Source organism: Mastomys coucha, unplaced genomic scaffold, assembly GCF_008632895.1.
Source record: "Mastomys coucha isolate ucsf_1 unplaced genomic scaffold, UCSF_Mcou_1 pScaffold23, whole genome shotgun sequence".
Lineage (NCBI taxonomy): Eukaryota > Metazoa > Chordata > Mammalia > Rodentia > Muridae > Mastomys > Mastomys coucha.
In genome coordinates, this window is record NW_022196906.1 from 73,233,419 (window position 1) to 73,258,420 (window position 25,002).

The 25,002-nt window shown below is 43.7% G+C and overlaps 1 protein-coding gene across 1 annotated transcript in view; it reads right to left on the minus strand.

Annotated features, from left to right (window-relative positions):
• Nucleotides 1-840: 840 nt before the first annotated feature.
• Nucleotides 841-25,002, minus strand: part of Slc17a5 (solute carrier family 17 member 5) — a 41,323-nt gene continuing 17,161 nt past the window's right edge. Inside the window, exons 5-11 of the mRNA XM_031346186.1 lie at nucleotides 23,722-23,808; nucleotides 20,955-21,073; nucleotides 19,324-19,482; nucleotides 17,898-18,030; nucleotides 15,437-15,584; nucleotides 3,658-3,748; nucleotides 841-1,264 (exon numbers count right to left, since the gene is read on the minus strand). Coding sequence (XP_031202046.1) covers nucleotides 1,127-1,264; nucleotides 3,658-3,748; nucleotides 15,437-15,584; nucleotides 17,898-18,030; nucleotides 19,324-19,482; nucleotides 20,955-21,073; nucleotides 23,722-23,808 — 875 coding nt within the window. The 3' untranslated portion in view covers nucleotides 841-1,126. The remainder of the gene's footprint in view (nucleotides 1,265-3,657; nucleotides 3,749-15,436; nucleotides 15,585-17,897; nucleotides 18,031-19,323; nucleotides 19,483-20,954; nucleotides 21,074-23,721; nucleotides 23,809-25,002) is intronic.

The window sequence follows — 25,002 nt, forward strand, 5'->3', positions numbered from 1 at the left end:
GAAGAAATTTAAAACATTTTAAAAAGTTCTAATGTAGCTAGAAAAACCTGGATGTGAAAATGTATTCTCTGACTCGTGGGCCAGTCAGTCATTTTAATCAAGGATGGTATTCTCTGTGACTGACTGGGTACCACGCTTCTGCTTTGTATATCACCTGCCAGGGCCTGGGTGCTGCCAAGGCAGGCTGGCAGTGTCAGGACAGTAGCTATGGATCCCACTGCTCTGGTCCACTTAGGGCTTTATCTACACATTAGCAGCCACGGGAAAGAGTGTCAGCCAAACACTTGTCATTGGCCCTGTACTTGGAAGTCACCCCTGATAAGTGCTGGGCATTCCAGCCCCGCAGCCAGGGAAGGAATGCTTGGCAGCTGCCTGGGCAGGGATCCTCCAGTGCCTCTGCCAGGCCAGTTCTTACTATGGCTGGCAGCTTTATGGAGATGTTATTAAGATCTATGTGTTAGGGAGAGCTGGCAACCATTTTTACAAGCGAAGTAGATATTTAACAAGGTCTGAGATGATTTATCTAATTTAATTAAACAAATATATCAATGTGTGTGTGTGTGTGCGTGCGTGGGGGTCCTATTTCAGCTTCATTTCTTATGCCCTTACCTTATATCACACTGCATTACTTGCAGCCTGGTATGTGAACCCAGTATAAGGTCTGGCAGATATATTAGTAATAATTAAAACAAGCTCATTTTACTTTTTATTTTTTTTAAAAAGAGGACCTGCCTCTTCTTCTTTTTTTTAAAAAAAGATTTATTTATTTATTTATTTATTTATTTACTTACTTATTTAATGTATGTGGGTACACCGTCACTGTCTTCAGACACACCAGGAGACAGCACTAGATACCTATTACAGGTGGTTTTGAGTCACCATGTGGTTGCTGGGAATTGAACTCAGGACTTCTGGAAGAGCAGTCAGTACTCTTAATTGCTGAGTCATCTCTCCAGCTCAGCAGCTCATTTAAAATGATCTTGGAACTAGTAACATTTCATGATTACCTTACAAATAAATGTAAGTACTATTTTGTTTCTCACATAGAATGCTTACATAGTCAAATACCAAAGGCACTTTCAGTTTCCATGATAAATAAAAATACATTAGTTATTGTTTGTGGTCTTCAGTTTCTGTGTCCGTGGTGGTCACTCAGAGCCCAGTTCTGCACCTCCCCTTTGGCAAACAGCGTGAAGAAAATGGCACCGAACACGTTAATAGCAGCAGCGATACAGAAGACAGTCTGCCACTCCCTGATAGTGTTCTGGACAAGGAAGGAAGAGGCAAAGGGAGAAAAAAAATGTTTGTATAAAGAGGATGCAGTCACAAGGCTGGGAGAACAGAAATATTCACTGATGACTGTGCTTGGAGCAAAGCGAATGCCCTTCCACAGGAGGACTGTGGCACTCCTTCAGTACAACTGACGATGAGGGGGAAGCAGCTAATATAGACATGAAAGAGACAGAGTGCAGACTGAGGACTCGGCTTCTATAAAAAGCTCAGACAACGCTAACGGCTGTTGCCCTCAGTGGTGAGGGAGGCATGGCAGGAAAGAGAACTGCCTTGCTGAGGGGCGGTGCTCTGCTCCGTGACAGGGCACCAGCTGCCCACATATATCAGTGTCTTGAATATGTACTGAGCTGTCTCATTAGGATTTGTGAATTTTCCTAATGTCTCTTATAACTTGTCCTCATCTGTCTTTACAGAATTAGGTTCTCTCCCATCTCCTTCCTCTTGTCCCTCTCTCTTTTCCCTGAGACAAGCTTTCATTACACAGCCCAGTCTTCGCTTCCTAAGTGCTGGGTTACAGGTACAAGACACTGTGCCTAGCTTAGTCATTTATTCGTTTCCTTTAGGGATCACAGGTGTCCTGAGCAGCCCTGATCTTGCTCTGGAGCTCTCAATTCCTGATCCTCTCCCTTCTCCCCATCTCCCGGGCCTATAGGCACACACTACTAGCTGGCTTAAGCTAGTACTCTTCACTTGGCCGGTAAGTCCTCCAGACAGATGTTCACGAAAACTCTGGCTGCTTCCCATTCACTCTCGCCCTGGTTTCCTGACACCTCATTCACCTGATGATCCATTTCATGTAATTATTAGTTTTTACTTTGTGGTTTTTGCTGCTGCGATTGAACCCAGAGCTTTGTGAGTGTTAGACAAGCATTTTGCCACCGAGCCATGTTGCTGCTTTTACACACACATTGTGTTTGGTGAAATATCACAACTGTTAAACACTTAGGCTGTAAGAGCAGGGTGTGGTGGCACATGCCTTTAATTTCAGCACTCTGTTTCAGGAGTTCTTTATGTTTTCAGATACATTTTTAGTTTTCCTATCACTTTTGTAACTAAGTCTTTAGATCAGTAGATATATAAGGGTTTTTTTTGTTTGTTTGTTTTTTAAAGATAGGGTTTCTCTTTGCAGCCCTGGCTGTCTTGGAACTCACTCCAGGCTGGCCTTGAACTCAGAGATCTGTTTGCCTTTGTCTCTTTAGTGCTGGGATTACAGGTGTGAGCCACCATCGCCTGGTGACATTTAAAGTTTTGATGAAGTCATTTTAGCCTTTTTTCTTTCTTTCTTTTCTTTTCTTTTTAAAATTAGGATTATATTTTTCACCTTTCTACTTGTGTCTGTGTCTGAGTGTATACCATGTGTGTTCAGGTGCCTGAGGACGGCAGGAGTTACAAGTGCTTGTGAGCCATCTATCTGGAGACGTTAGAACTGAACTCATCCTCTGCAAGGGAAGCAGGCGCTCTTAACCTTGGAGCTAACTCTCCAGCCCCACTGTTTTCTTAAAGGTTTTGTATTGCACTTCTGTTTGGGAGTATGTGTGCATGCAAGTATGTGGGCACGCACATTACAGTTTATGTGCAGGGGTCAGTTTTTGCCTTCCACCATGCACGTAGGTCCTGGGCATTGGACTCAGGCGCTGGGCCAGGTGCCTCTACCCACTGAACCATCTTGATGAGCCAGTATTGTTTCCGTAGCCAGCCTGGTCATTCTGCCTAACCCCCAAGGTATGTTCTCTGAAAACAGCACGCTTTTTTCTTTTTTTTTCCTTTTTCTTCTCTTGTGCTGAGATTACAGGTATTATAACTGTTCTATGATACCCAGTTTTATGTTGGGAATCAAACCCAGGGTTTCATGCATTCCATCAAAGTGTCCTAGCAACTGAGCTACACCTCCTTCAGCCAGAACACAGCATGCTTCTGCATCCACTAAGGCAGCACCATTTTCCGGTCACTGACTCACATTCCCACCTGAGAAAATAGCAGTTCTCAACATAAACTTTATTTTACTTTCTATTTTTTGTCACAAAGAATTTCACAAAGCCAGGAGAGCTGGCTCAGTGCTTAAGAACATTTACTGCTCCTGTGTAGCAAACCTGGGTTTGGCTTCCAGGACCTAGCTAAATGGCTAACTATGACACACGCAGCATTAACTGTCTGTAAGTGCAGGTCCATAGAACCTGAAGCCCTCTTTTGGCTTTTTTAGGCACTGCATGTATTTGGTGTGTAGATATAACATTCAGGCAAAACATCCACATAACCATTAAATAAAAAAACCAACCTCATAATTTTATCATTACAATAGACTCAATTTGACACAGATGTGAAACTTCCAAATATTTTCAGTTTAAAAGCCAAATGTCTACTTACATTGGGGGTCAGACTTTTAGCAATGATGGGCCCAGTCATCCCGGGAATAGTGGCAAACGTGTTTGTGATGCCCAGGAGGATGCCGGCATACCTGGGAAGAGAGTTGCACAGAGGCCTGTGTTAAAGACTTATGGAATCAGGATTTGATATTTAGCAAAAGCCTTGCATGTAGTTATGTTTTTCTTTTCTTTCCTTTTTTTTTTTCCCCCTTTCCTTTTCTGTTTTCCCAAGACATATCTCTCTGTCCTGGAACTCACTCTGTAGACCAGGCTGGCCTCGAACTCACAGAGATCCTCCTACCTCTGCTGGGATTAAAGGCGTACACCGCCACTGTTTGTAGTTTACACCTGAGCAAAGAGATCTTGGAGGCAAGGTGGGTTGGTTCAGCCTAGGGCAGGTGGGTCAGTGGCGGAGGAGGCTTTTGTCAGACTGCCTACACTGGGTTAGAAATAAAAGTAAGGGAGCACAAAGGCCCATAAAACAGCACACACGGCAACACGTCTGCTGACATGACTCCTCTTGCTAGGGAACTTTTGTTAATCTTGTCTCTTGGATCTACCAAGAGCTTAGAAGTGAAAACCCTTGTACTGGGGCATGGTGTGGCACGGGGAGGGGGGGCACAGTAAGGCTGCGTGGCACGGTGAGGCACACCTTTAACTCCAGGTAAAGAGAGAGGAAGGTCAGGAGGACCAAGAGTGTAAAGCAAGCCTTGGCTGCCTAACATCCTATCTTAAAACCAAGAAAGGAACAGATTATAGGTTGGGGGATGTAGCTCAGTAGCAGAGCCCTTGTCCAGTGTGCTTGTGGTCCTGTGTTTCAATCAACCTCTAATATCTAAAAAAGCTACCTCCCAGTGCCTCTGCCTCCCAAGTGCTGGGATTAAAGGCGTGTGGCGTGTGCCACCACTGCCCAATGACAAAGTTGAATTTAAAAAATTTTAAATTTATATATATCTTATTTTGTGTGTGTGTGTGTGTGTGTGTGTGTGTGTGTGTGTGTGTGTGCGAGAGTGCCACAGCATGTTAACTGGGGTCAGAGGACAACTTTGGGACTTGGTTCTCTCTTTCTTTTTCTTTCCTTCATTCTTTCTCTTTTTCTTCCTTCCTTCCTTTCTTTTCTTTCTTTCTTTTTTTTTTGTTTTTTTTGTTTTTTTGAGACAGGGTTTCTCTGTATAGCCCTGGCTGTCCTAGAACTCACTCTGTAGACCAGGCTGGCCTCAAGCTCAGAAATCCGCCTGCCTCTGCCTCCCAAGTGCTGGGATTAAAGGCGTGTGCCACCACTGCCTGGCTGGTTCTCTCTTTCTACCATGTGTGTTTCAGGTCACCATGCTTAGTGGAAAGCTTATTTACCCATAGAACTATTTCTTTTCTTCTTTCCCTCCTTCCTTTTTTTGAAGCAGGGTTTCTCTATGTAGTCCTGGCTGTTCTGGAACTTGCTCTGTAGACCAAGCTGGCCTCAAACTCACAGAGACCTGCCCGCTCTGCCTCCTGAGTGCTGAGATTAAAGACATACACCATCACCAGTGCTACAGAACAATTTCAACAGTTCTCTGAATTAAAAAGATTTGAAAATTATATAGACAAGAAAAAAATTAAGAAAGTAAAAGTCTATAATTCTTTCACTTAGAGATAATCATCTAAGTAGCACCTTGGTAAATATACTCATTATTGGTGTATGCTTATATTTCCAAGTATGTAATTAGACATGAGATCATATTAAATATACAATTTCACAACTCACTTGTTTCACTAACTACATATTTGCTGACATGTAAATCTTCACACATTATCCTAGTACACAAGGTAGGTCTACTTTGTACAAGTGGCAGAAAGACTTTCTTAATAAGCTGGGGAAAGGTTTCTCAAATGCAGTCATTTATTTTAAGGGTAAATTTTAGGGAATCGGGTATTTTGTTGTTGTTGTTGTTTTTCCTTTTTTTTTTTTTTTTTAAAAAAAAAATTCCGGGGCTGGAGAGATGGTTCAGTGGTTAAGGGCATTGATTGTTCTTCCAGAGGTCCTGAGTTCAGTTCCCAGCAACTACATGGTGACTCACAACCAACTGTAAAGGGATACAATGCCCTCTTCTGGTGTGTCTGAAGACAGCTAGAGTGCACTCATATAAATAAAATAAATCTTTTAAAAAAATTTCCATTAATTGATTGATTGATTGACTTTACATCCTTACAGTCCTCCCTCTCTCATGCACCTCCTTCCCTGGAATCAGATATTTTTTATCAATGCTTCCATTCAAATTTTAATCCTAGCACTTGGAAGGCAGAGGCAGGAGGATCTCTGTGAGTTCCAGGCTAGCCTGGTCTACATAGCAAATTCCAGGATCCTGTTTCAAAACAAAAACAAAAACAAAAACAAAACAAAAAACCCAAAAACAAAAAACAAAAAAACAACCCCGGCCCCCCAAACCCAAACCAATTCAGTCCTGTTGTTCAATATGTCACATTTAAGAAACATGAGGTGGGCAGTCGTGGGGCATGCGTTTAATCCCAGCACTTGGGAGGCAGAGACAGCAGATTTCTGAGTTCCAGGCCAGCCTGGTCTACAGTGTAAGTTCCAGGACAGCCAGGGCTATACAGAAAATCCAGGTCTCAAAAAAAAAAAGGAAAAAAAAAGAAAGAAGGAAACACGAGGACTGAAGAAGGCTTCTATGGCCAAGGCCTTCATGGGCTTCCAGCCTATGACAAAGGAAGGCGTATACAAAGATGCCTGCTAGGAAGGCGTATACAAAGATGCCTGCTAGGAAGGCGTATACAAAGATGCCTGCTAGGAAGGCGTATACAAAGATGCCTCCTAGCCCCACCATTGTGATGCGTGGCCCTGGACCAGGGGACAGCAGACTGCCCTGCACCAGTGGACAGCAGACTGCCCTGCACCAGTGGACAGCAGACTGCCCTGCACCAGGGGACAGCAGACTGCCCTGCACCAGGGGACAGCAGACTGCCCTGCACCAGTGGACAGCAGACTGCCCTGGACCAGTGGACAGCAGACTGCCCTGCACCAGTGGACAGCAGACTGCCCTGGACCAGTGGACAGCAGACTGCCCTGGACCAGGGGACAGCAGACTGCCCTGGACCAGTGGACAGCAGACTGCCCTGCACCAGTGGACAGCAGACTGCCCTGGACCAGGGGACAGCAGACTGCCCTGGACCAGGGGACAGCAGACTGCTCATTGTCTTCAGGTTCTCATGGCCAGGGCTGTTCCCTTATATGCTACCAGATTTTTTCCTAAAAGGATTTACTGTTTTATGTATACAGTCTCTTTGTCTGCATGAATGCCTGCAGACCAGAAGAGGGCACCAGAGTAAGAGCTGCTCTGTGGATGCTGGGAATTGAACTCACAAGCTCTGGAAGAGTAGCCAGTGCATTTAGCTCTCTACCTCTTACTCCACCAGATTTACTTTAAAAAAAAAAAAAAACTCCCTTTCTAGTGACTCAGGTGATGTAGCTCAGTTGGTACAGAGCGTAGCTAGCATGTAGGAAGCACTGGGTTTGATCACTAGGACCTCATAAAGCTGAGTTTGAGCTGACGAGGCCAATCACCACCATGACGAAGATGACCACCATAGCATACCTATGAAAAACATGGAATCTATCACTATATATAGTTGCTGAATTTTCCTAAAGTGAAACTATGTATCTAGCACTTCAGCAAGACACAGTTTACTGCTATAAACATTTTTACTATTATTATTTTGAGCGGGGCAAATGTAATTATTTTAAAATATATATTTTTAAATTTATGCGTATGTGCTTGTATGAGTATATGTGTTCCGCCTGTGTACAGGTGCCTGCTGTGGGACAGAGTGTCTTGACTCCCCTGGAACTAGTCCCAGCTGGTTGTGAGCCTCCTGTTGTGGGTGCTGGGAACTGAAGCTGGGTCTGACGGAAGAGCAATAAGTGCCTTTAACCACGAGTCACCCCTGCATCTGGGAAAGTGAGGGGGCCTTCTGGATGCCAACAGTTCCAGGGATACCCTACTATTCAATTCTTTTTTTAACAGTTAATTTATATTTTATATGAACGTTTGGCCTGCATACATGGCTACGTGTCCTTGGAGGTCAGAAACGGGAGTGAGATCCCCTGGAACTGTAGTTATGGATGGGTCTTTGAACTGAACCCAGGTCCTTTGCAGAACAAGTATTCTTAACCACTGAACCAGATCTCTAGCCCTTTCATTAAGTTCTGAGGCAGATCAGGCTGGCCCGGAACTCTCCATTCCTGTCTCTACTTCCTGAGTACTGGGATCACAGGTGTATATTACCATACGCTCAGCCATAAACTTTTCTTTGAAGCAGAGTTTTAATACAGATTTAAGCACAAACCATTAGAGAGGAGAAAGAGGCACTTAGAGAAGACATAGCTCATACCCAAGTGTGGGCACGGACTTTGCAAGACGGTCAGTTACAAACTTTTAGAGATAGGGTTGCTTGAGCCACAGGCTGGCCTTGAACCTCACCAAGTAGCTAAAGATGGCCTTAAACTCTTAATATTTTAAAATTATGTATACGTGTGTGTGGTAGAAGAGGGTATCAGATCACTGGAGCTGGAGTCATAGGCAACTGTGAGTCACCCGATGTGGATATTATGACTTCAACTTGGGTCACCTGTAAGAGCAGTACATGTTCTTTTTTTTTCTTTTCGAGACAGGGTTTCTCGGTTGTAGCCCTGGCTGGCCTCGAACTCAGAAATCTGCCTGCCTCTGCCTCCCAAGTGCTGGGATTAAAGACATGTGCCACCACCGCCCTGCTGCAGCACATGTTCTTAACTGCTAAGCCATTTCTACAGCCCTTACCCTGAACTCTCCTTTTAAAGATTTTTAATTTGTGGTAAGTGTATGTGTGTATGTGTGCGCGCGCGTGCGCGCACGCATGCACAGGTTGTCAGGCTCTGTGGAACTAAATTATAGGTGGTTGTGAGCTGTCTGCTGACATGGAGGCTGGGAACCAAACTCAGATCCTGTGGAAGAACAGCCAGAGCTGTGTTCTTAATTTGCAGAGCCACCTTTCCAGCTGCCTGCCTCTCCCCTACATTTGTGCCTCTTCTGCTTCTCCCTCCCAAATCCTGGGGTTATAGATGTCTGTTACTATACCCAGATGCTACAAACATCTCAAGATGGTTGGCCTACCTTTTAGACTGTCTATACTTTAATGTCCGTAGCTAGGCGACAATCTCAAGAAGGCTGTAATAGCCCAGCATGGTGATGCCCGCCTGCAATCCTAGCGCTTGGGAGGTGGAGACAGGAGATCAGAAGTGTGGGCAATTCTTGGTTACATTTTCTGTTCAAGGCCAGCCTAGGTTACAGATGTTACCTACCTACCTACCTACCTACCTACCTACCTACTTAAAGAAGAGGAAGAGCAGCTGCCTGTCTGGCTAGCCTTATTCCCAAGAATGGCACACCCACACCTTCAGACCTCCAGTGCGCTCACTCCAGGTGCACACATCTGCCACAGCATTCCTGTTTCCTCACTATTCATGCTGTCACTGTCACTTGCCACCAAACTCCCTGCACCCTACCACTCATTCAGTCTCTCTTCTGGGAAGCCCTCTCTGTGTAGCTCATACTCAGCAGTTGTCAGAGTCTTCACTGTCGTCCGGGGTTTACAATACAGGTAGCAGTCCTGGATCGCAAGCTTGCTGACTCCAAGCACATGATCTCAGTGCAAACTCAGGCTTCACTTTCCCCTCTTCTATCTGCTGTCTCTGCATGGCACCTTGCCTTAGTCAATGCTATCTCAGGCCACACATGGACCATTGGGTCATGCCCACCATGGGAGTCTAGTTCCACAAAGGGTAGTGCCTCTCTTACACATGGGACCCAAAGTTGCCAATTTCTGATCAGGAATTTTGTACAGGTGGAACCATATGTAACATTTTGGATGACATACCAGGGTTGCTGACTTACTACAAACTGTTGTATGAACCAGTTCATTCTATAAACTATTCTCTTTCTACTAAGTGTGTGTTTTTTAAACTCTAATTTTTACAGTTTACCCTGATGATTTTATCATTTAATATAATCCTACATGCCTCCCAAGCACACGGTAGGATCTAGAGTCTGGATTTTGGAGCACCTGAGTTAAGTTTGATGCCTTGTTAAAGACATAAACGTGGAGGGTTTCAGCTAATCGCAGCTCCAAATGGCCTTGTAAGAATATCTTCCTGATATTCACCCAGACACCTGCAGAGTCCTGCTGGAGCCTTAGTGTTTTGCATAGGTGACCACTAGGACTGAGAAGCAAATTCCTGGCCTAAATGAAATGTTTCCGCAGTTCATGCAGTCCTACTGAGAGATGCTGCAACTTCTACTAGGACCCTTGGCATTCAGCTACTGATCTGAAATTGCTTTCTCATTTTAAATGGAAAGAGTCCTAGATGATGATGATGATAATAATGATAATAATAATTCTGCAGTGCCATTATTTCAGCCATTTACAAACATCTATATTTTTACACTTGAAGCCCATACACAAACCACATAATAAGCAAGCCAAGATCTTTTTGGCTCGTTCCCCTCTTGGAGTACAGCTTAAATTAACCAAGCTTGGCAGGACCTCTCTCCATCTCTTTTTTTTTAAACCATTAGCACCTTGGCAGAAGGAGGAACCAGCTGCAATGCTGCCAGGACTTTCCACCGACAGAGCCTAAGTACAGACGGACGCTGTGAAATACTAAATGTCAGCACCAAGACGCCAGTCAAGTATTTATATTCCCCTTGGCCAGGAAGTGCCATTGAAGATGGACGCCCACAGATGAGAAAACACACTGCACAGACTCAGTCAGTATTTTCTGGTACTGGAGTGTGGGTGGGATGCCTGTGGATAAAACAACTTAAAAATCTATAGGTTCTAGATTAACCAACCACAGGTAAACCGTGGCTCTACCCACAGTGGTGCACACCTATAATCCCAGCAAGAGGAAGGTTGAGGTGGGGGTACTGATACAAGTGTGAGGCTAGCCTGTTTTAAAATCAAACAAAAAAAAAATCTTAATTTCAATTTACCATGCACGCATTTCATGTTAATAGGAATATTGACTGTCCATTGGGAAAACTATGAGGGATTTATAAGTATTATCCATATCTCATCGAATAGTAAGATCAGTTCTGTGAAGGCTAAAGAGAAGGCTCAGTGGTGAAGAGCTGGGCTGTCGTGAGGATGAGAATTAGAATCTCAGTGCCATGAGACAGATAAGACACACAAGGCATCCCTGAAGTCCCTGTAACCCCAGCTTTGCAGCAAATGGACCAAGCAAGCATGACTGCTGGGGCTTGCTGGTTCCAGCCTAGCCAAGACTCGAGCTCAAGGTTCGAAAGGTGCAGGAAGAGGAATGGTGTCCTCCGGTGCTCTCTTCCGGCCTCTGCATGCACACAGGCTCATTTAGGAGCTGTGGCTTTGCTGCAGGGATCCTGAGCATCCTTAGCGCTTTTATAGAGGAGGAGTGCAGAAGAACCTGATATGATTGTTTTCTTCTTCCTTCTCTTATGGTTAAAGGATAGGGTGTGTGTAAGTGTGTGTGTGTGTGTGTGTGTGTAAAATTTCACTGGCTTTCTTTTGTGATCACATTAATATGCTTGGGTTAGGTTTCTTTTATCTTAAAACAAAACAAAAAAACAATTTTTTTTCACAGTATGTGTCCCAGAGCTAGATGGAATATGAAGTTGATTTGTTTAAACCTCTTTTGTTATCAAATACCAAGATACCAATTTCTTTTTGCCTCTCTTACGAATTCCTCTGTCTAGAATACTAGCCCTTTCCCCCATTTTGTGGTGCTAGGAACCAAACATCCCTAGGACTCATGGTGAGGAAAGTGTTCTACCACTTAACTATATTCACAACTCCTAGATACACTCTCCCCCACCCGGTCCTTTCTTTCCCCTTTGAGACAGGGTTTCTCTGTGCAGCCCTGGCTGTCCTGAAACTCACTCTGTAGACCAGGCTGGCCTCGAACTCAGATCTACCTGCCTCTGCCTCCTGAGCTCTGGGATTAAAGGTGTGTGCCACCAAACCCAGCGGATACACTGTTTCTTTAGCTTGGCTAACTTCTTTGCACTATTTGTTCAGACTTCTGCATTATTTAAATGTCTCAGCTATAATTTTTTTTGCTTTTATGAAACAGGCTGTCACCGTGTAGGCCAGGCTGGCTTCAACCTGTCATCCTTTTGAATACTAGGATTATGGACATGTTCCACTAAGCCTGGAAACAAAAGAGGATGCTTTACTTGCGTGGCTTTCTTGTCTCCCACCATTGAGTAGGCTGTGTCTGTTAGGGCTTGTACAAACAAATACTTAGTATATTTGTTGAAAAAAAAATACTATACTACAGATGCTTAATTTTAATTGGTTCATTCCTGTCTTTGACTAATCTCAAAAGCAGGCACTGAATCTTAGAGTCATGTGGGGTTCTAAATGCTGAGTACATAAACCCCACAACTGTTTGCTAAAGGGGTGGGAAGACAGAATTCGACTAGTACCTCAGACTTGAGTGTGTGCGAGGCTCACCCAGGGATCTCAAAGTGGAGATTTTTGGTAGTCTGTTTGTGGTGCAGCCCATTTCTCATCCGCTCTCAGCTGATGCCCCGGTGTGTAGAACACACTGATATCACTCTAGGATCCTGCAAGTTACATAACTGAAAAAATGTTTCATCTGCAATGTTTTCTAGATTCTTTTTCTTTTGGTTTAAGGGGCAGCATTAATCACTGTGTTTTACATCTTTATTGTCTGAACTGCTAGAGGCTGACCCTATGACATTACACATATTCAGTAAGTTCTCTATCACTGAGCCATGGCCCCAGACCCTAGTATTTAAAATAATTGTTTACCTCCTTGAATCTGTTTAGGTAATCAGGGTTGGTTATGATTCCATAAACGTTAACATTTCATCTGCCTAGAAACTGGTCAAGAACACCCACCTATCTTATTAGACTGTTTTCAGGACAAACAAATGTTTGTACAAGTGACCGGTAAGCTATTAAGTACTAGACAATGGCATTTATATATACGTAGCATGATAATTGACAACTGGAAAAATCAATAGCTCTACTCTTTGGCACTTTGTTATTTGAGACAGGGTCTTTCTCACATGGCCTAGGCAATCGTGGACTTACTAGGTATGTAGCCAGGGATGCCCCAGTTACTGTGAAGTTCTTTGTTAATAAAACAGGCATCTCTATGTTTTCCAAAGGAACTGCTTCCAGTGCCTGGACTCTTTCAGCTTTGAAGTGTTTCCCCCGACCCCCTCTGCCCCCAGAGACAGGGTTTCTCTGTGCAGCCCTGGCTGTCCTGGGCTGTAGACCAGGCTGGCCTCAAACTCAGAGATCCACCTGCCTCTGTTTCCCAGAGATTAAAGGTGTGTATCACTCCTGTCTGGCAAAGTGTTTATCATTACAGTTATGTTTATACCTTTCAAATTATCACTGAATTCAACCAAGTTTCCTTGCAATTAACTCTCACTGTTAAACTCCTTTAGTTCATACCTTATCGATATGTGTATTCAACAAATAGTTCCTAGTTTGTAAAGTTCAACGAACTCTTCCTTTATATTTTACAGTTATCTTAAGGATGCTGGTATACAGTAAATCCTCCCGACTTTAGGTATATGCTTTTGTGACTAAAAACAACAGGCAGGTGTTGGAATTAAGAGATGTGAGCTCCTGCTGGGCGGTGGTGGCACGCCTTTAATCCCAGCACTTGGGAGGCAGAGGCAGGCGGATTTCTGAGTTCGAGGCCAGCCTGGTCTACAGAGTGAGTTCCAGGACAGCCAGGGCTACACAGAGAAACCCTGTCTCGAAAAACCAAAAAAAAAAAAAAAAGAGATGTGAGCTCCCGCACACATCTGTGTCTGCTGCGAAGGGTCATATGTAGAGCTCTAAGGCTGTCTAGTTAGAAGGAGCTTACCCCCTTATTAAGATGAAATTATTCTCTTCTTTGGCTGTGGAGCTTGATCCCAGGACTTCATATGCGCAGGGGGTGCTCTTCCAGCTGAGCTCTAAGATGAAGCCCCAATCTTGTTTCACTTGTATTTTTTTTTTTATATGAGAGCAGATTAGATTAATTTCAAAGGTCCCTTCAGGTTCTTCCTTTCAAAATTTGAAAGAGTTTCAATGTGTAGCTCAGGCTGGCTTTGAGCTTTCTGTGATCCTCCTGCCCCAGCCTCCATGATGTTAGGATTACAGAAGTGTGCCACCAGACCTAGTAAGGCCTGCTCAGGGTCTCTCTGAGAGGTGTGGACAAGGGCTTGTCTTGGTGTGTTCACTGAGCAGAGAGGATTAACAGGAGTCAGAGGGCTCTGATGTCTGGCTAGGCTCAGTCTGGGGTATTTCAAACGTAAGAAAACTACTTCGTAATTCCTCCAAAATTAAATAGATATCCATTACTTCTTATAAATGAAGTTCTCCAAATCTTCTGAGGAAAGGAACTCAATCTAGATAGGTAGATACAAACACTTGTTTGGGTTTAAACTAAGGATTTTAGGTTCAGATTATGGATTTAGCATTTGTTAGCTGTGTGGCATAAGACAAGCCACTTAATTCCCTTGAGCTTGAGTTTCTATACAGTAAGTCAAGAGCACCCGTCTACCTCACTGGACCTCTGAGGACAAACAAGAGAATGTTTATGTAAGAGATTAGTAAGCAAACACGTACTAGACACCTGTGTTTACATGCAGGTAATGTGCTAAATGTCAACTGGGCAAGTCGATGGCTCTACCCTTTTATAATTTTTTTTTAAGATTTTTATTTATTTTATTATATGTGAGTACAGTATAGCTGTCTTCAGACACACCAGAAGAAGGCATCAGATCTCATTACAGATGGTTGTGAGCCATCATGTGGTTGCTGGGATTTGAACTCAGGACCTTCGGAAGAGCAGTCTGTGCTCTTAACTGCTGAGCCATCTCTCCAGCCCCGTTTTGTTTGTTTTTTGAGACAAGGTTTCTTGGCCTTGTCTCTGGCCTTGAACTGCGGCCGAGGCTGAGCCTGGCATTTTGTTTCTCTTGCCTCTACTTCCTCGATTTGTAAAGAAAATTATACACATAACTTTACCCTCTAAGCTTTCACCACCTTGCTGGCTCCATTTTTATTTATCTGTTTGCCTATTTGATACATGGTCTCTTGTGTCCTACACTGGCCCTGAACTTCTAAGTCTCCTGTTTTTGTCTTCCAATTCTGGGATTACAGGAGTGCACTGCAGCGCTTAGCGTATGGGGTGCTGGTGACTGAATCCATAGCTTTGTCAATGCTAGGCAAGCATCCTACCACCTGAGCTGAGTTCTTAGCCTTGTCACTGACAAAGAGGGCTTTGTTACTCATCTGTCCAGGTACTGCCTCCTAGGTGTCAAGCGTGGTGGCATTCCCTGAGGATGGGCCATCACAGCGCCTATTCTAGCCGGTACAGACCCAAGTCACATTGGCGCTTCTGTGTGCAAGAGAACCCCATGGATAGAGGTGGTGGCCGTTAAGGGTTTGAAAATTTACTGACTGTGTAAACTGAAATCTAGCAAAAAATTTAAAGTGAATCCTCTAGTAATCAAATTCATGGAAAGCAGAACTAAGAATGGTGGCTGCCAGGATATGGGAACGGGAAATGTAGCATTAGCGATGGTTTAAGGGACACAGGATTTCTACAGGAGAGATGTAAAAGCTCAAAGATTGTAGGTGGTAATGGCTGCAAACCGTAGCGTGTTTTATGTTACCTATGTTCTACTATGACGGTAAGAAAAAAAAAATGACAGCCATTCCCAGCAAACCTCTGCATTTGTACTCACGAAGGAGCGATATCCAGATGGTTGATGCTAAATCCAGAAGAGGCGAAACCTCCCAGCGTCGTGGATATGGTGAGGAACGCAACAGCCAAAGAATAGTCACAGCCTATAAATCCAGCGGCGACCAGGAAAACCGCAGGGCCGACCATTCCTGGAGGCAGAGTTGTAAGAGAAAAAGAAGCGCCGTTATGGTGGTTGCTCAATTTAAAACTGTATAACCCTGAGCTGGACAGTGCTGCCACCTACTGTAGAAACACCGAACTGCCTGGAAGACCGAAGCGCCGTCACTGCTTTCATCACCAGAAAGCCTGGCAGGAAACACAGGATATAACTCATGCAATAAGAAAAGGAAACCCCCCCCCCCTGCCCTGCTACTCAATCTGCATGTGATGAGAACTCGGTCTACATCTACAGAGCTGACCACCAAGGGCGGAGAGACCGAAAAACAAATGGGGCGGAAGGGAGAGGCAACAGCTGTGATCACATCATCAAAGTAAACAAATTATACAATAAACTCTATTGGGGGGCTGGAGAGATGTCTCAGTGGCTAAGAGTGCTTCCTGCTCTTCCAGAGGACCTAGGTTTGGTTCCAGGTACTCATGTTGGGTGGCTCACAACCATCTGTAACTCCCAGCTCCAGGGTGATCCAGTCAGTGACTTCTGCAATGGCGCGCGCGTGCGCGCGCACACACACACACACACACACACACACACAAATAATAAATTTTATTGGATGTAGTTAGAAATCTGATCCATTGCGCTGCAGAGATGGCTCAGTGGTTAAGAGCACTGACTGCTCTTCCAGAAGTCATGAGTTCAATTCCCAGCAACCACATGGTGGCTCACAACCACTTGTAACAAGATCTGATGCCCTCTTCTGGAGTGTCTGAAGACAGTTACAGTGTACTTATGTACATGAAATAAATAAATAAATCTTTAAAAAAAAAAAAGAAATCTGATCCATCTTGGTTCTAGGAGTTGATAACAAAATGCATATTACACACAGCAGGTCCATGGAAGAAAACAAATCAGACTGAACCCAAAGGGACTTCCTTTACAGATGATCAAAGTCAGAGTAGTATCTGACGAGAGAGGATAGCATCTCCCGTAGTGGGTGCTCAGCAGGTATCTGGAGAATTCACCTAGAATGGGTTTCGAGGTAAATAGGTCTTTGTAAGGTGAGTACAGTTAAAAACAAATTGATTTTATGTGTATGGGTGTTTTACTTGCATGTATGTCTGTGCATACATGTGTGCAGTGCCTGTGGAGCTAGAAGAGGCCATCAGATCCCAAGTAGCTCTCTGTAGTTACAGACAGCTGTAAGCTTCCACGTGGGTGCTGGGAACTGAACCTGTGTTCTCTGTAAGTTCAGCCAGTTCCCTGAATGGCTGAGCCATTTTTTTCTGGGCCCCATATTTACGTTTATTTGAATCCCCGATGCTCCAGGCTCTACTTCTCCAGTGCTGGGATGTAAGAGATGTATCACCAGGCCTGGCTCTCAATTTGTTTTTCTTTCTGAGGTGGAGTTTCATTATGTTACCCAGTCTGGCTTTAAACTCCAGGCCACAGCTTCCCCACAGTATCAGGACTCCAGTACGTACTACGTTCACTCGCTATCAAAAAGGCAGAGGTGCCAGTTGCTGAGGAGGAGATAAAGTGGGCCTGGAGGTTGAGTGGACCATAATAATTAATGATTCACTCAGTCCTGCTGACATAGTGAGGCCTCCTCAGAATCTCAAAAGGACAAGGTTTGGCTTGGGTGTAGTATGGTCCAGATCTGTAATCCCAGCTCTTGACAGTTGGGAGAAGGAAGGGTGTGAATTTTGAGGCCAAACCCAGGTAGCATAGCATGGAGAATCTGTCTTAGAAACAAGCAACTAAGCTACCAACTAACCGAGTAACCTATATAGTGAGTTTCACACCAGCCTGGCCACATGGTCAGATTTATTTGTGACAACAAACAAACAACACAACCAGAGGACAAGGACGAGGTCTAGGTGAACTTCCGGGCAGCAGAACTCCTCTTGGTGTCCCTGGCAGATGGCGCACCTCTAAAGGGAGGTGGTTCTCTAGCCCTTCCTATAGACCTTGCCCCAAGGGTTTTTCTATCTGGCTATTTATCTGTTCCCCTTGTACATCCTCTATAATAAGTGAGCAGTCAGAAATCAAGTCTGTGCCCTGAGTTCTGTGAGTCAGTCTAGCAAATTATCTGAGCCTAGGGACAGGCCACGGGAACCCTGATTAATAGTTGGCCCATTAAAAGTGTAGGTCACAGCTCGGTTCTTGTGACTAGCCTCTAAGATGGAAGAGGGCAGTCTTGTGAGACCTAGTTGTTTCACACAGTCTGTGTGCTGTAAAACTGGTTATGTGGGGGGAAATCTCCCATTTTCGTTATCAGAGGCAAGGTGGTGTAGCGTTATGTATATGACTGGGAATGAAACAAAACTTGGTTCATTTCACTTACCTACGAGGGTAAAAATTCTCCGAACACTTATAGTTGAAAACTTCCACTTGCCCCTTAAATAATCCGCGGCTTGACCACAGAGAATCATGCATAACCAACAGCCAAAATAAGGCAATGCAGATAAAAACCCGTTCTGGAAGAGGGAAGGAGATTCAGGATTAATTATGGTAGAACATACGCATAGCAGCCAACCCTGACTACTTGAAAATAGCAGATATGGCGGAGCAATGTGGTGATGCCCATACATCACACATATATGATTAGCATTTGCTGTGATCATGACACTCAGTCTGGCTCATCCCGCGAATAGCCGCTTTCACAGGGAAACAGTACTGTCTGCTCCAGGTCTTCGTGGATGTTACCTTGTTTGTTTGTTTGTTTGTTTTGTTTTTCAAGACAGGGTTTCTGTGTAGCTCTGACTGTCCTGGACCTCTCACTCTGTAGACCAGGCTGGCCTCAAACTCACTGAGATCCACCTGCCTCCTGAGTGCTGGGATTAAAGGTGTGTGCCACCACAGCTAGCTACTTTATACTGATTTTTAAGGAAAAAGTCAGATTGAACTTCATTTCTATGCAGCTCCAGATTTATCATTCAGTGAGATGTCTCTCTCTCTCTCTCTCTCTCTCTTTCTCTCTCACACACACACACACACACACACACACACACACACACACACACACACACACACACACACGGCAGGAGAGAACTTTGTATAGCAAGCTGGGCCCTGGTGGCACATACCTTTAATCCCAGCACTCCAGAGGCAGAGGCAGGTGGATCTCCATGAGTTCAAAGTCAGCCTGGTCTACTGAGTGAGTTTCTGGTTAGCCAGAGCTACAAAAAGAAACCCTGCCACAAACAAGCAAACAAATAAACAAAAATTAAAGCAACAACAAAACAAAGAGGAAAAACAAACAACAGGAAAAAAAAAAACTTCAGTACAGCAGGACACAAAAGACAGGTGTCTTAGTTAGGCTCAACATTGCTATGGTGAAGCTCCGTGAATCACAGTCCACTCAGGGAAGCTGAGGCAGGAGCTCAAACCAGGTGGGACCCTGCAAGCAGGAGCTGATGCAGAGGCCATGCAGGGGCACTGCTTCCTGGCTTGCTCCCCGGAGGTTGCTCACTTGGCTTTCTTATAAAACCCAGGACCACCATCCCCAGATGGCCCCACTCACAACTGGCTGGTCCCTCCTCGCATCAATCATTAATTAAGAAAATGCTCCACAGGCTTGCCTACAGCCTGATCTTATGGAGGCACTTTCTCAATGGAGGTTCTTGCCTCTCAAATGACTTAGCTTGTGACAAGCAGACACAAAAACTAGCCAGCACAGAAGAAAAATGACTGAATTTGATAAAGGTGAAAAGGAATTGTGTGTTTGGCTCTGAAAATACAGTCTAGAGCAGAGAGTTCTATCCTCTTACCTCTTGAACATTGAACCTTAGGATTTCTTTCATATAAGTCGGCAATAATGTCAATAAGGTGTAAAAGGTCCAGTTGTAGGAGAAATGTGCTACTACAATTGCCCAAAGTGGCAGTGACTTCAAGATGGACACCCATGGCACCACCTTCTGCGAAGAAAGCTGAAAGAAACAGGCCAAAATAGGAGACGCTACAGCACTGTTAACACTTAACCACACACATCATTGGCTAAAACTCAGACTAGAGCACAGAACACCAAATTCAGCTGTACTCTCTAGATCTGAACATCCACTCTGTGAAATGCTAAGTAGCAAAGTAATTAACCCATTTTAGTTGTTTCAGTAAACGTATTAACTAGAGAGAATCTATGATTGATTAGAGGAGAACATAACTAGAGTAGAGTTACAGATGTCACCAAAGCTTTGTGTGTCCGAGTCACTGTACACAACAGTGCTTCTGTAACATGGAGAATGCTGTCCTTGTCACATCTGGAGGTTGACAGGAAGGAAAAGTGAAGAGGCTGGGAGATCTTATTAGGACCTGTTTTTCATGATCCAGTCTTCATTATATTAAAATGGTTCATGAGAACTGTGCATGCTGGGTGTGGTGCTCTACACCCATAGCCTCAGCTGGAGGGGATGTGAGCTCAGAGTCTGAGGCTAGCCTGAGCTCAGAGTCTGAGGCTAGCCTGAGCAGTATCGCCATCTCAGGGAGAGAAACAGGAGCAAAGAGTGAAACTAGGTGAGGGCTTTGTATGGAGCCATGTGACGTGGCCTTCAGAGCTGGGGTATCCGAGATGATGCGCTGGGTCAAAGAACTCCGTATGACGAGGTAGGAGAAAAGGTTTAGCCGTTGACAGTGCACACTTCTCTTGCAGAGGACCTGAGTTTGGCCCCCAGAATCCAAAATGGGTGGCTTATACCCTTCTGTAATTCCTGGGGACCCGACACCTCTGGCCTTGGAGGGCAACTCCATTCTTGTGCACATAGTGACACACAGACAAATATACATAATTCAGAAATATAAAAATAAATCTTTTTTTTAAAGATTCATTTATTTATCTTATATCCATAAAATAAATGAGTACACACTGTAGCTGTACAGATGGTTGTGAGCTACCATGTGGTTGCTGGAATTTGAACTCAGGACCTTTGGAAGAGCAATCAGTGCTCTTACCTACTGAGCCATCTCATCAGCCCTAAAAATAAATCTTAATGTAAAAAGAATTGAGGATTTCTATTTATGCTCATTTCAATTCTAAAAGAGATGTTAAATTACTAATATTAATAAGTGGGTTGGCCCTGGAGTATGGTGGTTAGTCACATACGGTAGAATTCCCCAATTCCAGGGGGTTAATAATGGCAGTACCCCCTTTGCCTGTCAGTTCTCAGTCTGTGCCTGACTACGCAGATGGACTCCTGCGTGTTTATGCTCTTTCACTGAGCCACACTTTTAGTTCCTAGAACGACCTGGAGAAGAAATTAGTTTTAGTTCAGAAAGAACTGCACTTCCTCAGCCAGTATTTTAGATACTTATTTCATTTGCTCATCCTAATTTGCCTAAGACACGAACAACAGGAAGATCTATTTCAAAAGCTGTTATATCAATTTTTAGTATGTGCCAAAGTCCATACCTGATTTTTTAATGATGAAACAATGTATTCTTTTTCATAATGGGAGATTGTCTTGTGAGTTTCTGGTGTATCACTGACTATCCACATCCATAAAATAAACCAGACAATTCCAACTACACCTTAAAATAGAAAGATAACAGCTAAATACAATTTGAATGTATCGACAGCATTTTGTACACATCTTGAAAAATTAATATCTATAAATGTAATGTAAAATTAGATTTAATTTCAAGCTTCAGCTCTTCAGTGGAATAGTAACTATTATTCTCTATGCACTTGGGGGAATGATTTGAAACAGGGTTGTTCTGGCTGGCTAGGTATTCAATATGAAGCTTAGGCTAAACAAGGTAATTCTCCTGCTTCAACTGCTGGGATGACAGGTATGTATGACCATGCACAGCCTCAAAAACTCTCTAATGAAATGAATCAAAGACTTAGCCGATCAGGGTCTGCAGATAGACAGACTTAGAAGGGTCTACAGATTTTTGTTTTGTTTAAATCTTTCTGCCTTAGTTTCCCAGTCTCTCAAGCACTATTATGGCCATCTTGACTCAGTATAAATTTTTAGTACTTATTTCATTGTGCTAATCTAATTAATTCCAGAACATATTCATAGCCAGAAAAGGAAAAACCTGTGACAATTAATAGTTAATCCAAATTCCCATCTCTTCCCATGCCGTGACATCAAAATATTAAATTTACGTTTTGTCTCTAATGGATTGTCTATTATGAACAAGAAAAACCTCTTAAGAATGAATTTCTAGCTGGGAGGTGGTGGCACATTCCTTTAATCCCAGCACTTGGGAGACAGAGGTGGGTCTCTGTAAGTCTGAGGCCATCCTGGTCTACAGAGCAAGTTCCAGGACAGCCAGGGCTACAGAGAGAAACCCTGTCTCAAAACAAAACAAACAAAAACAACAAAACAAAGGAACCCATTTCTATAACATCTATATCTATCTTCAGATGTCTGTTTCATTCATTTTGAAGGTCCATTTTCTGTAGAAAATACCTATGTAATAATATAGTTTATTAAGGATATGTGTGATCCTGCCAGTCAATTTAAGCAATGAATGCCTTCACACTAAAGGAAAAGAAAAAGATTAATCTCCTCAGGGGAGAGAGAACACAAATTTTGCTTAAGAGAAAGTATTTCCAGAACACACATTTTCATAACCCCCAGAGAAGAACTTGTCACAGTGTGACACTAGAGGCCAGGGCTCAAATGCAGTTTCTAGAGAAGCCCATTCCAAAGCGAACAGGTCAAACTGGGCTAGCTCCTGTCAGCTCCAACAACCTATGAAACTGTGTTTGAGAACACTGTGATTCGGCAATGTCTCCTTCAGAGAGTTAGAGTCCAGCTTAGGGCATTTTATTTGTTTTTGTTTGTTTTGTTTTTTCCCTGTGGCTGTTCTGCAACTTGCTCTGTAAACCAGGCTGGCCTCAAACTCAGAGATCCATCTGCCTCTGCCTCCTAAGCGGTGAGATTAAAGGCGTGCGCTGCCACTGGCCAGCCTGGTGTAGCACTTCTGAAGCTTTTTCTTCTGAGGGTTTACACAACTCTGTGTATATAGGTATAGAAAACCGCAACTTGGCTCAACCCAAAGAACATAGATTGACAATAGATTGTTGCAATAACATGAGGTTTATTGATCCACCCTCACGGGGAGGGGGTCAACCTCCAACTCAGAAAGCATACATCTTTCATACTTTATAGAGGGCAGATTTCTGCAACAGGGCTAGCTGGCTTACTCTGGTTGGTGGAACACAGGACAAAGGATCTCATCAGGCATTGGTGGGCTTGCTCAGGGGGCTGTTCTTGGCTTAGTCAGCCAACTTCCCTATCCAGTTCTATACTTGTCCATGAAAAGTCCCTGGGAAGGGGCTGAGTAACTAGGTGGTAGGGGGATTGTTGGCCGCAAGGTCAGGGTGGCAGTTTGTGGTCTTTTTCGAAATTCACCACAGGAGGAGTTGGGGGTTCTTTCGAGAATTGCTAATCTTGTTTTCATGGACCTTAACGTCATTGCAACCACCACTTATTTTTGTTTGGGCTTTACTTAGCTTAGTCAGAATGGCTGGTCATTCTGTCTCAACATTCTGACTACCAGAACTTTGTTTTTATATTCTCAAAAACTTGGTTTCTACATTCCTAGAACCTTGTTTCTACAGCTTTGTTTTTTCACTTTTTTACTTTAAGAACAGCACTTTGTATGCATGGGTGGTACAAGACGGCAGAAATGTGTTTAGGGTCATTTCAGTTCTCAGAAATTCTCCTCTAAGTCTGAGCCCAAAACTCACTGACTGTATGGTTCTTTCTTATGAATCTCAACCCAGCAATTCAATCAGTAATTTTGTTTTTTGTTTTTTGTTTTTTTTTTTTTTTTAAATAGGGTTTCTCTGTGTAGTTGTGGCTGTATAGATCAGGCTGTCCTCAAACTCAGAGATCCACTTGTCTCTACCACCCCAGTGTTGGGATTAAAGGCGTGCACCAACACTGTCCAGCTCAAATACTAATTTTTAAAATCACACTCTCTTATCCAACCCAAAGATACACTACTTTGATACTTCCAAGCTGAAGACCCACAGTAGGGGAATACTGTCTTTTGCTTTCTGTAGTAAAACAATTCCGTTTCTAGAACAGCAGAAAACTTTGCATGTATAGTGAAAACATTTCGGTTTATAACATATGATGCTCTTGATGCTGAGCCACCACTGCTCGGCATATTTTTAATTTATGTTATAATTTAGTTAGTTAAAGATTTATACTTACCAAAAAGATAGAAGACATAAGTCCAGTCCATATAGTAGCAAATTATTCCAGAGAGAGGAAGTGAGACTACTGTCCCAAGCTGTGCTCCTAGGTCAACACAGAAGACTCTGTAAGCCTCGGGAAGGGTGAACACAGGGAAGGGCTGCCATTTAAGGAGACGGAAACAAGACACGGAACAGAAGGGACTGTGGAATTGGACCCTGCTACATGTGAACAGACAGCCCGGCACGCTACAGGACCGTGTTCTAGACCATGTAAAGCATATACATACACAGTTACAGTTACAGCTATGCAGGTACCGGGGAATACAAGATGCTACTCAGTAGGAGAGCCATGCATGTGTGCACGCTGTAATCCCAGCCCTAGAGAGGCTCATGCAGGAGGCCAGCAAGTATGGGCATGCTTGTTAAAATAAGAATGAAGCTTTTCATAATTTTATATATTATAAACAACTGTTTTATAAATAAAATAATACATTTGAACCATCCATTTTCGTTAAGTGCAGTGCATTTTAGTTAAGTACACACACACACACATATATGTGTGTATATATATATATTTTACATATTTTTTCTCTCTCTTGCTGTCTCTCTTTTTTAGTCAGGACAGGATCACAGCCTGCAGCCCGGGTGGTCCTGAACTCACTATGTAGCTCAGGCTTTCCTCAAACTTATAGACTCTGCTTTCCAGGTGCTGGGATTACAAGCGTGAACTGCTCTGCTTGGCTAGATAAAATCTGTGGATTTGCCTGGTTTTGTTTTTTGTTTTTTTCCAAGACAGGGTTTCTCTGTGTAGCCCTGCCTGTCCTGGAACTCACTCTGTAGACCAGGCTGGCCTCGGACTCAGAAATTCTTCTGCCTCTGCCTCTCAAGTGCTGGGATTAAAGGCGTGCACCACTACCGCCTGGCGCTATTTACTTTTTAAGACAGGGTAGCCTCATGAAGTCTAGGGTAGTCCTGATCTCCATATGTAGCTAAAGATGCCTTGACTCCAGTTCTGAAGTACTGGAATTCTAGAAGCATGTTACTGTAACCTGGCTTAGACGCTATTTCTGATTCCATGTGTTAGTCACAGGCAGGAGACAGATATAAATCAACGGCTATTCCAAATCAGGAAGAACCACAGATCAATCCAGAGCTCAAATATGAGAGTTATTTCTGACCTCCTCAAGCAAAGGCAAGAAGTGTGGACTCTGAAAAGATGGTTAAGATTCAGACCCAGTGGCTAAGAAAGGAGAGCTGTGTGAGGTGGTGGATATCATCATTCCCTGCACTCACTCAG